At 58.1% G+C, this 14,794-nt stretch overlaps 1 protein-coding gene across 1 annotated transcript in view; it reads left to right on the top strand.

Annotated features, from left to right (window-relative positions):
* Nucleotides 1-575: 575 nt before the first annotated feature.
* Nucleotides 576-14,794, top strand: part of SERINC5 (serine incorporator 5) — a 28,717-nt gene continuing 14,498 nt past the window's right edge. Inside the window, 3 exon segments of the mRNA XM_029058154.2 lie at nucleotides 576-725; nucleotides 1,187-1,228; nucleotides 1,230-1,355. Of these exon segments, the coding sequence (XP_028913987.1) occupies nucleotides 576-725; nucleotides 1,187-1,228; nucleotides 1,230-1,355 (318 nt within the window).

The following is a 14,794-nucleotide window of genomic DNA, read 5'->3' as shown; positions in this document are numbered from 1 at the left end:
CGCCGCTCACCTCCTCGCTGTCCCTCGTTCGTGGACCCCTCACCCACGTCCTACCTCTGTCCTGGAACACCCTCCCTCCTCAGATCCGCCGAACAATCACTCTTGCCCCATTCGAAGCCCTCCTGAGGGCTCACCTCCTCCAGGAGGCCCCCCCCTCCAGACCGAGCCTCCCTTTTCCTCAGCTCCCCCTCCCTTCCGCGTCACCTCGACTCGCTCCTTTTCTTTCCCCCCGCCCCGCAGCACTCATATATCTATTTATATTAATACCTGTTTACTTGTTTTATGTCTGTCTCCCCCCCCTCCCCCAGACTGTAAGCCTGGCGTGGGCAGGCTTTGTCTCTATTGCCGAATCGTCCTTTCCAAGCGCATAATACAGTGCGTGTGCGCACAGTGAACTCTCAATAAATACGATCGAATGAACGATTAGAACCCAGGTCCTTCCGGCTCCCAGGCCCGGAGTCTATCCGTTAGGCCGCGCTGCTTCTGGCCCCTGCTCTGGCCTTCGAGCAGGCCTGGGGGCCCAAGTGCTTCCATCCTCCCTCCTCCCGCCGCCGCGTTTGGGAAACTGATGGACGATGGTGGCCGTCGGGGGCTCGTGGGCCGCGGGCGGAAAATCCAAAGAGTCTCACCGCCTAAAGGGTCTTGAAGATCTGCACCTTGGTGAAATCTCACGAGCTGCGATCTGGAGAGCTGCCGCTGGCAGCTTGGCGCGTGGACCCGGGTGGGTAAAACGGCCTTTCGGTCAGTGAGTGGCATTTACCGAACGCTTACTGTGTGCCGGGCACTGTGCTGAGTGCCCGGGCGAATACACCGTAAACAGATCCGTTCCCCGCCCTCGAGGAACTTCCCGTCTAGAGGACAGCCATTGGCAGTCCTTCCCGGAGAGCTGACTGATGATGATAATGAGGATGGTGTCCGCTACGCGTTCAGCGCGTGCCGGGCACCGTTAAGCGCCGCAGCGGATCCGAGCGAATCAGGTTGGCCGCAGTCCGTGTCCCACGTGGGGCTCCCGGTCTCGATCCCCCTTTTACAGGCGGAGGTGACCGAGGCCCAGAGAAGCGAAGCGACCTTGCCCCAGGTCCCCCAGCGGGCAAGGAGGGGAGCCGGGATCAGAACCCGTGACTTGGTGACCCCCGGGCCCCGTCCGCTCGGCCGTGCCCTTCTCACTGGGGTCTGTGTCTTGCAGCTGGCGTGTTGCTGCGGGTCGGCCGGCTGCTCCCTGTGCTGGCAGATGCTGCCCCAAGATCAAGCAGTCGACCAGCACGCGCTTCATGTACGCCCTCTACTTCATCCTGGTCGCCCTCATCTGCTGCATCATGATGTCCAAGACCGTGGCCGCCAAGATGCAGGAGCACGTAAGTCCGGCTCTCAGCTGTGGGTTCCGGGGGGCCCGTCCGGAGGGGACGGCGGCGAGGCCTCGGGCTGGGTTAGGGGCTTAATCTGGACCCGTCGTGCCCGAGCGCTGGCGTGCGGGTGTCACCCGGCCCCCTTCACCCCCACAGACCGTCGTCTGGGGTGTCGGGAGAGGCGGCGGGGTCGAGGGAGGGAGCTCCGCCCTTGACGTGCCGCTGACCTTGGCTGATAATGTAGCTATTTGGTTAAGCGGTTACTATGTGCGGAGCACTGTCCTAAGCGCCGGGGTAGACACAGGGGAATCGGGTCGTCCCACCCGAGACTCACAGTTAATCCCCCTTTTACAGATGAGGGAACTGAGGCCCAGAGAAGTGAAGTGACTCGCCCACAGTCACCCAGCCGACAAGGGGCAGAGTCGGGATTCGAACCCATGAACTCCGACTCCCAAGCCCGGGCTCTTTCCACTGAGCCACGCTGCTTCTCCGTGGCTAAGTCACTTCACCCGTCTGGGACCCCATTTTCCCATCTGCAGAGCGGGGATCACAGCGCGGGCCTCGTAGACTCTGAGCTGGTCCAGGGACAGGGACCCTCAGCGCGGTGCTTAGTACGGAGGAAGCGCTGACTGAACAGCGCAACCTCTTAGCTTTCCGGGCCCTCCGTGGGAACCTCAACCTCTTTGAGGCGGGAAGTGAGAGCGGAAACGGCAGACCCGGGGGCCTCTCCTCGCGTCGGGATAGTCCCGGGATGTCTGGCCCGGCCACCTGAATCTCTGGCTCCTGGGGCTTCTGCTCCCCGAGGGAGGGGCAGTGGGACGGCCCGAGTAATTCGCAGCCGACGTCTTTACGACGCGCCCTCTCCGTGCCTTGCCGTGCGGTAACGCAGACGCAGGGGAATCAGACCGGATGCAATCCCTACCTCATGCGGGCCTCACGGTCCTCGCGCGAGGGATCTCGTCCCCATTTTACAGAAGAGGAAACGGAGGCCCAAAGGGGCCCAGTGACTTCTCTGAGGACCTACGACCGGCCCGGTCAGAGATCCAGCTCACTTCATTTTAAAACGGTATCTGGCCGACGCTTACTCTGTGCCAAGCAGCGTACTAAGTGCGGGGGTGGTTTGGGGGGGCCTTTTTTGATGGCATTTGTCAAGCGCCTACTATGTGCCGGTCACTGTACCGAGCACCGGGGTAGACGCGAGATAATCAGGTTGGACCCGCTCTCTGGCCCCACACGGGGCTCACAGTCTTGGTAGGATCTCACCCCCGTTTTACAGGCGAGGAAACGGAGGCCCAGGGCAGCGAAGCGACTTGCCCCAGGTCACCCGGCGGGGCAGCGGCAGAGCCGGGAGGCAGACCCGGGTCTTCCGACTCCCGGGCCCGGGTTCTTTCTCCGCACGGCCGTGGGTTTTCCTCTCGCCGGAGTTTCCTCCACACGGGCGTTTGCGAGGAACAGGGGTCGGCCCGCCGCCGCCCCTCCCCGTCCCGTCTGCCGGGGGAGCGGCGGCTCTCCCCGGCCCCGGGGGCGGGCACGCCGACCGACGAGCGCGTCTCACCGGCCGGTCCCCGGCCGACCTCACGGGCATCGCGGGTTTCAAGGTTCAGGGCGGGAGGGCGCGGCCAGTTGGACTTTCTCCGCCCCCGCCCCGTCCCGATCCCTCCGATCCGTGGACTTTTCCCTCTGCCGGTCACGAGGAAGCCAGAAGGGGAGCCTTCAACTTGGGTTGGGCCGTGCCCCGTCCCGTCGTCACCCCCGCCTTCCCGTTGCACGGGTGCCGGCTGCGGGCACGCACCGTTTCACGGAGGGGTTCGGCACGGGCAGGGACTGTGTCTGTTATATTGTTACACCGTGCTCTCCCGAGTGCTCAGTACAGTATTCTGCACACAGTAAGCACTCGATGGATTCGGCTGACTGGCCGAGCCGGGGCAGCTTCTACTCTGGGGCCGGGCTGCTGTTGTCAGTTATTGAAAGGAGATCCGGGGCGGGTTGCCCCTTTGGCTCCCCCTCTGAGGGGGCAGCCCCCCGCCCCTCCATCCTCCTCTTCCTGTGTCCCTCAGAGAAGGAGCCTTGTGAGAATTGGGGCGTGGGCGGGTCTTCTGCCCCCCCGGGACCTAGGAGCAGTTGTCCGGCCAGCGCGTGCTCCGGCGGGGTCCCGGCGCCTCCGAAACCCCAGGGCCGAGGGAGGGGATGGCGCGAGAGAGCCGACGGCCAGGTTCCGCCGGCGCCCGGCGGCGGAGCCGAGAGCATGACCTCCGAGCCCTCGTTTCGTTAAGGGCGTCCAGCCGGGTGATACCCCGGTTGGCCCTTGCCTCCCGCCCCCAAACCGGAGCCCGAAGTGGCCGAACCCCTTCCCCCTCTGCCCGCCCCCGCACTTCCACGCTCCCTCTGTGATCATCGTCCCCCGCCTCCTCCTCCCCGCCATCCCTGGTGCGCGGCGGTGAGTATTTATCGAGCGGCCGCTCTGGGCGGAGCACGGTACCGGGCACTCGGGGCGTTTACGGGAAGAGGTAAAAGCCACAGTTCCCGTCCCCGAGCGAGCAGAAGCCGCCTACCGTGCAATTAGCGGAGAGTTCACGAGCGTAGAGAGAAGGCCCAAGCCCAGGTGAAGAAATAAGGGAACGACGAGGTCGGGGGGGGGGGGTGTCTTGGGAGCGACCGGGGAAGCGGGTCAGTCGGGGAAGGCTCCCGGGAGGAGGTGGCCACTCCTGTCGGACGGAGAGCACGGGGCTTGCGGCGCGTTCGGCGGGAAGGGAGGTGATGGGGGTGAACGTTGCGGGAGAGGCAGGATTATCATTTTGTACTGTTATTTTGTACTCTCCCAAGCACCGAGAACAGCTCGGGACGTACCAGCGATGGCTTAGTTGACGGAGACGGTGTCCAACCTGATCAGCCTGTATCTACCCCAGTGCTTCGTCCGGTGCCCGGCGCGTAGCGAGCGCTTAACGGATAGCGTTAAGAAAAGGGAGGCAGCCTCCCATCGCTGTTTCGGAACGAAGGCCGGCGAGGCGAGAGGAAAGATGGGGTGGAGGCGGGGAGGCCAGCGAGGGGGCTGGCGGAAGGCGGAGGGCGTTTATTTTAGGGTAGAATGGTTAAAGAGCGGCGAGGAAGGGATATCCAAGAGCCTACCCTCTCATTTCTTTCCTAACGGGTATTTTTATTTTTTTTTTTTAATGGCGTTTAAGCGCTAACTCTGTGCCAGGCGCTGTACCGAGCGCTGGGGTAGATTCAAGATGATCGAGTGATACACAGTCCACGCCCCACACGGGGCTCACGGTCTGACTCCCCATTTTGCAGATGAGGAAACCGAGGCCCAGAGAAGCGAAGCGGCTTGCCCCCGGTCACACAGGGCGGACGAGCGGCAGAGCTGAGTTGAGAACCCAGGTCCTTCCGACCCCCGGGCCCGGGCTCTGACCGTTAGGCCGCTCCACTTCTCATCGCGCAAGTTGGTTAGCACACGACGGGAGAGTCAGGGAAGGGTCTCCACACACGACACGACTGTGTTCCGGATCGAACGCGACCCGCACGTTGGCCCCGGTAGATTCGGGGTGGGGATGGCATTTCTTCAGCGCCTATTTGGTGCTGAACACCGTGTTAAGCCCTGGGAAAGAATAGTAGATGGGGAATCGGATACGGCCCCCGTCCCCTGGGGGACTCGCAATCGAAAAAGTGGGAGGACGAGCCGGGCACGCCCTTCTGCGGGCTGTCAGCTAAGGGGCTTCGATGTCGCCTTGCTTCCCCGGCCTGACCGTCCCGTTCCGAACAGGAGTCTGTGCGTCTCGCTCCCTGTTTCGGCGGTAAAACGGCAGTGAGGCGCAGACTGCAAAACGCCCCTGCTAGCGTTGGAAGGAACAATAATAGAATTTGCACAGTTAAAAACGGTACTCTTGGTGGTATCGTCGAACCACCTCCCCCCCTTAACTGATTCATTCCCACTCGTCGATGGTGACTGGAATGTGACTGTTCCCGTAACGCGGCGTTCTTAAGGAACACGTGTGTAGGCGTCCGTGTGCGTGCGTGCGAGGGAGTTCTTTCCGAGTCAGAGGTGGGCCCCTCTGACGGTGAGGGAAAAGCCAAGACTGGATGGTCTCAGTCGCCTTTGCACACCCAAGGAGGGGAGAGCGTTTCGGAGGGAAGATGAATTCTGGGAGATGTTAATTGTCAAAGGTTTCAGTATTATTGAGCGCCGATTGTGTGCAGAACACTGCACTAAGCGCTTGGGAAAGCCCGACATGAACAGAGTTGCCGGGAGATGCCAGGTGGGAGTTCTGGGGTTACCTTAAAGCGATCCCGGCTCTGCCGCTTGTCAGCCGTGTGGCTGTGGGCAAGTCACTTCACTTCTCTGGGCCTCAGTGACCTCATCTGGAAAATGGGGATGAAGACTGGGAGCCTCAGGCGGGACAGCCTGATTCCCCTGTATCTCCCCCAGCGCTTAGAACAGTGCTCTGCACATAGTAAGCGCTTAACAAATACCAACATTATTATTATTACCATGTGCCAAGCACTGTTCTAAGCACTGGCGTAGATACAGGCTAATTCAGTTGGACATAGTCCCTGTCCCACACTCTTAATCCCCATTTGACAGATGAGGTAACTGAGGCACAGAGAAGTAAAGTGTCTCGCCCAAGGTCACACAGAAGACGTGGTGGAGCCGGGATTAGGACCCAGGTCCTTCCGACTCCCAGGCCTGGGCTTTATCCATGAAGCCATGCCGCTTTTACAGACTTAGGGGGATTTGAGAAGCAGCCCAAACTTCCCTTTTTTTTTAAAATGGTATTTGTTAAGCACCCACTATGTGTCCAACCCTCTTCTAAGCACTCGGGTAGGTACGAGTTACTTAGTTCAGACACCGTCCCTATCCTGCACGGGGCTCACAGTTGAAGTCGCGGGAAGAACAGGTGTTTAATCCCCATTTTACGGTCGAGGGAACTGAGGCCCAGAGAAGTAAAATGAATTGCCCAAGGTCACGCAGCAGGCAGTCGGCGTAACTGGGATCGGAACCCAGGCCCTCCGATTCCCAGACCTGTGCTCTTTCCATTAGGCCACGCGGCTTCTCCACCTTACCCTTCTGGGATATCCAGAAAAACCCGACGGAAACACTGAGTCAATAAATACCTATCAGTGGTATTTATTGAGCCCTTACTGTAGGCAGAGCACTGAGCGAAGCACCTGGGAGAGTATGACAGAGTTGGGAGCCACATTTCCTGCCCGCAAGGAGCTTACAATCTAGAGGGGAAGACAGACATTAAAATAAATTGCGGAGATGTGCATAAACGTGCCGTGGGGCTGAGGATGGAGTGAAAATCAAGTGCTCAAAGGGTACGGACCCAACGGCAAGGACGACGCAGAAGGGAGAGGGAAGTGAGGACTTCAGCGTTTAATAAATACCCTAATTATCATTATCGTACCGTAATTATTATTATTAATTAAGGAAGGTCTCTCGGAGAGGAGTTGGAGTTTTAATAAGGTTTCGAAGTCGGGGAGAGTGGCGGTCTGTCATATAGGGAGGGCGTTTCGGGTCAGAGGGAAGACGTGGGCAAGGGGTCGGCGGCGAGAGAGACGAGATGGAGGTCCAGCGAGTAGGTTGTCGTCAGAGGGATGAAGCGTCTGGCGTGTGGTAGGAAATGAACCTGATAAGCCTGTCTCTTCCCCAGCACGTAGAAGAGGGCTCGATGGTAGCGGGTGCTAAACAGGCACCCCCTCCTCCGCCCAAAAAAAAGGCAAGGGACACTAGGAGTCCAGGTGATCGAGTGCTTTAAAACCAATGACGAGGAGCTGGTTGGACGTGGAGGTGGATGAGCATTTACCGGAGGTTCTTGAGGAGAGGGGAAACGGGGACTGAACACTGAGGAGAAATGATCCAGGGAGCAGAGTGAAATAAGGCTTGGCGTGGGAGAGACAGGAGGCAGGGAGGTCAGCAAGGTCAGCAAGGAAGCTGATGCGCTAATCCAGGCAGGACGGGATAAAGGCTTAGACCAGCATGATAACTGTTTGGAAGGAGAGGAAAGGGCAGCGTTTAGGGAGGAGAAGGAAGATCCTAGGGGATTTGATGATAGATTGAACAGACGGGTTGAATGAGAGAGATGAGTCTAGGTTAATGGCAAAGTTACTAGCTTGTGGTTTGTGGAGGACGGCGGTGCTTGTCTGTAGCGACGGGAAAGTCACAGGGAGGACGGGCTTGGGACGCGAAGCCGAGGAGTCCTGTTTCGGAAGTGTTAGGTTCGAGGTGCCGGCAGAACATCCGAGAGTCGATCGGTCAGTTGCATTTATTGAGCACTTACCGTGTGCAGAGCCCCGTGCTGAGCGTCACGGCCCTCCTTTCCCCAGCTCGCCCTCCCTTCTGCGTCGTCTATGCCTGGAATCGGTGACCTTTGGATATTTGATTCTTCCCCCATGGCACTCGTGTACGTGTCTTTAATTTATATATTAATTCCTTTTAGCGGTGACTGTCACCTTCCCTAGACCGTAAGCTCGTCATGGGCAGGGGACGTCTCTGCTCACCGTTGTATCGTGCTCTCCCACGTGCACGGTCCGGGCCTCTGCACGTAGCAAGCGCTCAGTCGCGTCTACTCATACGGGGCCTCGCCCACCAGGAAATAGGCCTCCCTCCCCGGTCTGGGTCCCTCCGCGGTCCCTCCGCGTCTCTCTTCGGAAAGTGAGGGCTTCCAGATGTCACCTCGGTGCCGTCCCAGTGCCGGCCTCGGTTCACGCACCCGACAGGGGTCGTTCGGGCGCCCTCCGTGCCAGAGCTCCGTGCCGCGACGCCAGCGTCCAGCTTTCCTCCGCGGCGGGGACAGGCAGAGGAAAAGACCCGCCTTTAGTTCTGCTGTTGTCCCGGGGGACCAAGGGCCACATTAGACAGACGGGACGCGGTCCGAGAGGGGGTGCGGGTGTAACCCTGCTCAGGGTCATGAAGAGGGCTGGAACCCGGGTCTCCAGGCTTCCCATCCCGCGCTCTTTGCCCAAAGCCCCGTCGCCTCTCTGAAGAAGGAAGGACGAAGTTTTTTGGGTGGTTTTTTTTTTAACTGCTTTATTGTGACAGGGCCGGCAGCCCACACGCTGAGGATTGTGGGGGCGTTTCAGTGCTCCTGACCACTGCAGTAGATGTCAGGAGATTGAAATCACATAATAATAATAATAATAATAATAATGAGGGCATTCGTTCAGCGCTTACTATGTGCCAAGCACTGTTCTAAACCCTGGGGGGAGGGTACGAGGTAATCAGGCTGTCCCACGTGGGGCTCACGGTCTCGATCCCCATTTTACAGGGGAGGTTACGGAGGCACAGAGAAGGGAAGTGACTTGCCCGAGGCCCCGGAGCTGATAAGTGGCGGAGGCGGGATTAGAACCCATGACCTCCGACTCCCAAGCCCGGGCTCTTTCCACCGAGCCGTGCTGCTTCCCTAAGCTGTGGCTTGTCCATCCCTCATCTTCCAGCTTGTAGCCCCTCCACCAACTGCCCCGTCATCACTTTGGCACCAGCTAAACACTTGGGTGCTTCCCCCCCGTCACCCCCAGAGCAGTCACCTGCGTAGCTTTATACCCTGTTGCTTTACCTACTGGTAGTTTATTTTACTGTCTGTCTCCCCCCCACTGTAATAAGGATAATAATAGTGATATTCGTCAAGTGCTTACTATGTGCCAGGTATTGTACTAAGCGATGGGGTAGATACGAGATAATTGGTTGGGACACAATCCCTGTCCCACACAGGGATCTTCATCCCCATTTTACAGATGAGGGAACTGAGGCCCAGAGAAGCAAAGCGACTTGCCCGAGATCATGCAGCAGACAAGTGGCGGAGGTGGCGGAGTTTGGATGAGGACCCGGGTCCTCTGACTCCCAGGTCCCCCGGGCTCTTTCCGCTAGGACACCCTGCTTCTCACTGGATCGTAAGTGAGATCCTGGAGGGCAGGAATCGGGTCTTCTAAATGTTGTGCTTTCCCAAGCGCGTGCGCGCGCGCGCGCGCACACACACACACAGACGCATCCCTTTTCCCCCCTCAGTCCATCGGCCCACTGCCCAGTCGGTCCATCCCCGTCCACCAGTTGGGCGGGGATTGTCTCTGTCTGTGGCCGAATTGTATATTCCGAGCGTTTAGTACAGTGCTGTGCACATAGTAAGTGCTCAATAAATACTGTTGAGTGAATGAATGAGTCCACTAGGTGGTATCGATTGAGGACCTACTGCTTGCAGAGGTCTGTGCGAAGAATATGGCAGAGTCAGGAGATCCCGCCCTCCGGGAGCTTCTAATCTGTGCCCAGAAGTGTTTCCTTCCTCCCTCCCTCCCTCCCTCGGCCAATTCCCGGCGTCCTCCCCGGCCTCTTCCGTCACTGAGGGGAGCCGGCGCCGCGGGGTCGTCGGTGGAACCCCGGCGACGGGCTTCTCCGAACAGCAGGGCGACGGGCGTTTCCCCGCCACACGGGGGGAAGACGGGGGAGGGGACGGATCCAGGATTTGCCTCGTCGCCCTGGGGGGGGAGATTCCCCTGGCCCCCCCCCCCGCCGTTGTCCCCGGCTGGCAAATCTGGGGCAGCCGGGTTCACGTAGCAGGACGTCTTGGTCGGCAGGGAGAGGGGCCCGAGGGTCTCCTCCGGGTACCTCCCGGCTTGTCGTCCGAAAAGTCTTTTACACCCCCTGCCGCTCAAACCAGCCGAGCTGCCCCAAAAGCGCCGACCGGACTCCCACGTCTGAAACCTCCGTGCGGCAGAAACTAGAGCCGGGCCCTCAAAATGCAGTTCCCCAAGCGAAGCCCAATCCTGCCCATCTTCCATCCCTTCTGACCCCGACAGTTCGGATCGCCCCCTGGCAGCGGAGAGCTCGGTTCTGCCTATCTGAGCCCGGCCGGGCCGGGCCAAGGCCCCCGGAATTCAGTTTCAAGGTTCACAGCGGCGAACCCCTGTTGGTTTCCGGAGGAGGATGCTGCAGTGGATTCCCTGGCCCCCCACCCCTCCACTCCAGACAAGTTCGGTGAAGGGGAGGTGTTGGCCTCCAGTGGGATTGCGGACAATCCGCCGTGTCCTCTCCTCCTCCTCCTCCCCCCTCTGGATCTGGCAGCTTCATTCCATTGTGCCAGACTCGCCCCACGTCCTCGGGGATGGAAAAATTCCCCACGAAGCCAGCCCTCTACTTCAGTGTGTCTCTCTCTGTCTCTCTCATACACACCCCCACCCCCCGACCCCGCCCCATCCCCCGGCTTCTGAAGGGACTGGTTTGTTCAGTCGGGCTGCCGAGTGAGCTGCGGGGTAGAGCCGACACAAAGGCCAACTCGTCCGAGTGCGGTGGGGACGCCGCGGCCATCCGAAACCGTTTGGGGTGGGAGGGATCGTTCCAGGGTCTAGGATGCGGGACGATGAGGTGGCCTTAAACTTGGGTTTGGTAGCCGCTCCCCGCCCGGAGCCCGCACCCGAGACTGCCCGCCTGCCCTCGTTTCCCCTGGTAGCTCTCCCCGGGAGAGCGACGGGGGAGGAGAGAAGCTGGGGGCGATCGGAAGGGGGGGGGGCGGGGCGAGGCAGCTGTCCCGGGGAGTCGTCAATGAGCCACTGTGAGGCAACTTGAATGGGGCGATTGAGAGCGGGGCGGCCGTGCCCTGTGAGGATTGTGGAGCCGAACCCGTGTCCTCAGACGAGCCCCTGCCGGAACAAGCCCGGGCGGGCCATCTGGAGACGGTTGGGAATCGGATTCCCGCGGCCTACTGCGGCGCCCTCCTCCGGGGTTCGTCGCCAACCTTGAAAGTGAATTTCAGGGGCTCGGGCCCCGCTCACATCCGCGGAGTTGAGCTCCCCGGGGACGGGAACCCCCTCCCTCCTCAGATCCGACAGACGGTTCCTCTCCCTCCCTTTAAAGCCTTATCGAAGGCCCGTCTCCTCCACGGGGCCTTCCCCGACTAGGCCCTCCTCTCCTCCCTCTCCCTCTCCCTCTGCGTCGTCCTAACGTGCTCCCTTCATTCATCTCCCTTCCCAGCCCCACATCGCTTACGTAGGTATTTGTAATTTACATTGATATAATAATTAGGGTATTTGTTAAGCGCTTACTATGGGCCGAGCACTGATCTGTCTCCCCCCCGCCCCCTACCCAGACTGTAAACTCTCTGTGGGCGGGGAATGTATCTATTTATTGTTGTACTCTCCCACGTGCTTGTACAGTGCCCTGCGCACAGTCAGCGCTCAATGAATGCAATCGAATGAGTGAATGAAGGGGACGATCTGAACTCTCGGGATAAATAATAATAATTATGATATTTGTTTAGCGCTTACTGTGTGCAGAGCACTCTTCTAAGCGCTGGGGTAGATACAGGGCAGTCAGATTGTCCCACGTGGGGCTCACGTTTTTTTAATCCCCATTTTTACAGATGAGGTAACTGAGGCACAGAGAAGTGAAGTGACTTGCCCGAGGTCACACAGCAGACAAGTGGCGGAGCCGGGATTAGAACCCATGACCTCTGACTCCCAAGCCCAGGCTCTTTCCACTAAGCCGTGCTACTTCTCGATAAAGGGATGGAAGGTGGGCAGGGTTGGGGTTCCCTTTAGGGAATTGCGCTCTGAGGGTCTGGTCTGAGTTTTGACCAAGCAGAGATTCTAGGTGTGTTGGCGGCCAGGGGTGGGCGAGTCAGTCGGTCACTGGTATTTACTGAGCACTTACCGTGTGCAGAGTAGACAGTAAACACAACTCCTGCCCACAGCAGGCTCACGGAGAACTTGCGCCGCCTCCAATCGAAGCCTTCAGGGGCCCCTGGCTAAGAAAGCCCCTGTGTCCTCGTAGATTGAGACCACCCACGTCCCCTTCTTCAGAGCCTCCTGAAATCACATCTCCCCAGGTGGTCTCCCCCCGCCCCATTTGTTGCCTCTCTCCCCACCTTATTTATGTACCCCCAACTTCTCCTTCAGCACTTCAGTAACGACATCCCTCGCAGCGCTCGCCTCTGCCCGCCGCCGAATCTCTGTGACTTGACGTAGAGATTCCCCTTTTCCTTTCCTCTTGTAATTAATTTTAGGGTCTCTCTTCCCTGCTAGACTGTAAGCTCCTTGGGCTATCAACGGCGATATTTACGAAGCATTTACTGTGGTGCAGAGCACCGTACTAAGCTCTTGGGAGAGTATAATCCAACAGTTGGCAGCCACTCTCCCTGCCCGCGAGGAGCTTAGGGTCGAGAGAGCGTATCTGACTGACTATCTTGTACTCTCCCGGGCACTTGATATGGTCCTTCGTGTACCCACGGGTTCATACGTACATAAGGGCCGTGGGGCTGAGGGTGGGGCGAATAAAGGGTACAAATCCAAGACGCAGAAGGGAGCTTGGAGAAGAGGAAATGAGGGCTTAGTTGGGGGAGGCCTCCGGGAGGAGGTGTGATTTTAATGATCAGTAGTTATTGAACACTCACTGTACGAGGCGCTGTACTAAATGCCTGGGAGGGAACAATAGAACAGGGTTGGTAGAGTGGAAGTCAAGAAACCACTAGCTCACCCCAAGATCCTCACCAAGCTGGACTTAGTATCAGAGTCTCTACCTTGATTTCCAAGGGAGTGCTGCCTCGGAGAAGCCAATCAATCAGTGATATTTACTGAGCGCTTACTATAGGCAGGGAATTGTTCTGAGCGCCCGGGAGAGTTCCAGACAGCAGAATTAGCAGACACCCGTTCTCTGCCCGTAATGAGCTTACAGTCTAGAGGGGAAGACAGACATTAATATGAATCGTGCATTAGCAGACACGTTCTGTGCCCGTAACAAGCTCACGGTCTAGAGGGGAAGAGAGACGATATAAATAATTTATATAATTTAAAGATATATACGTGAGTGCTGTGGGGTTGAAGGTAGGGCGAATAGTCTCAAAAGAAGCAGCGTGGCCTAATGGAAAGAGCACGGGCCTGGGAGTGGGAAGGACCCGGGTTCTAATTCCGGCTCCACCGCGTGTCCGCAGTGCGACCTTGAGCAAGTCACCTCACTCCTCTGTGCCTCAGTCGCCTCATTTATGAAATAAGAGATTAAGACCGCGAGCCCCATGTGGGACAGGGGCCGTGTCCGACCTGATTTCCTCGTATCGACCCCTGCTCTTAGAAAAGCGTTTGGCACATACTAAGCACGTAAATACCACTGTTATTAAAAGGGAGAGCGAGCCAGCTGGGGAGTACAGTACAGCAGAGTTGGTAGACACAGTCCCTGTCCACCATGAGCTTTCAGCCTTGAGGGGGAGACAGGCATTAAGTAAAATAAATTCCGGATATGGACAGAAGTGCTGAGGGGGCCGCCCGGGTGAATAAAGGGAGCAAATCCAGGTGAAGGGAGTTGAAAAGGAAATGGTTTAGTCAGGGAAGGCCTTTTGGAGGAGATGGGCCTTCGTTACTAAGGCTTTGAAGTCGGGGGGAGAGCAATTATCCGTCGTCGGATGGATGAGAAGAGGGAGAGCGTTGCTGGCCAGAGGTAGGACGCGGGTGAGAGGTAATGAATACTCTAGGTGTGATGATTAGTGGTGTCTTTATTTACCCATCCTCTTCAGTCTTTTTTCCTTTGTTCCCTCCTATGCCCTGTCCAATTTCTGCTTTCCGAAGGCTGCCCAGTGAACCAGCCCTCTCCCTCAGGCTCCTTTGATCTCCGGAGCATCGGTAAAGTTGGTCTGCTCTGCCTCCCTCCATCCCATTACTATTTAGGTATTTGTTGAGTACTTTCTAGAGGACTCTTTTGAACCCTGGGCTAAGTACTGGGCAGGTCAGACGCAGTCCGTTCTCCCCATGGGGACGGTGCTCGCACTAAGGCGGGGAGGGAGAGCAAGACTCTTATCTCCATTTTACGGGGGAGGAGAGGAGAGCCCACAGAGGTGAAGCCACCTGCCCCAGGTCACCCAGCAGGCTAGCGGCAGAGCCGCAGCATCCGGGTGTCCTGCCTCCGCTCTCCTGCTTTTTCCACTTGGTTGCCGCCCTATCCTGTCCCTGAGTTGCCCCCCGCTCCCAAATGGCACGAAATGGTCGTGAGTGAACAGTGCACCTCTCTGTCTTGCCTTGCCTTCCTTTCATTCATTCATTCAATAGTATTTATTGAGCGCTTACTATGTGCAGAGCACTGTACTAAGCGCTTGGAAAGTGCAAATCGGTAACAGAGACAGTCCCTGCCCTTTGACGGGCTTACGGTCTAATCGGGGGAGACGGCCCGACGAGAACGATGGCAATAAATACAGTCGAGGGGAAGAACATCTCGTTAAAACAATAGCAAATAAATAGAATCAGGGCGACGTACAGCTCATTAACAAAATAAATAGGGTGATGAAGATATATACAGTCGAGCGGACGAGTACAGCGCTGAGGGGTTGAAACGGGAGAGGAGGAGGAGCAGAGGGAAAGGGGGGAGAAGAGGGTTTAGCCGCGGAGAGGTGAAAGGGGGGGGGTAGAGGGAGCAGAGGGAGAAGGGGAGCTCAGTCTGGGAAGGCCTCTCGGAGGAGGTGAGTTTTAAGTAGGGTTCTGAA

Source organism: Ornithorhynchus anatinus, chromosome 1, assembly GCF_004115215.2.
Source record: "Ornithorhynchus anatinus isolate Pmale09 chromosome 1, mOrnAna1.pri.v4, whole genome shotgun sequence".
Lineage (NCBI taxonomy): Eukaryota > Metazoa > Chordata > Mammalia > Monotremata > Ornithorhynchidae > Ornithorhynchus > Ornithorhynchus anatinus.
Note: the sequence above shows the minus strand (reverse complement) of the source record. Positions and strands in the feature narration are given on the sequence as shown.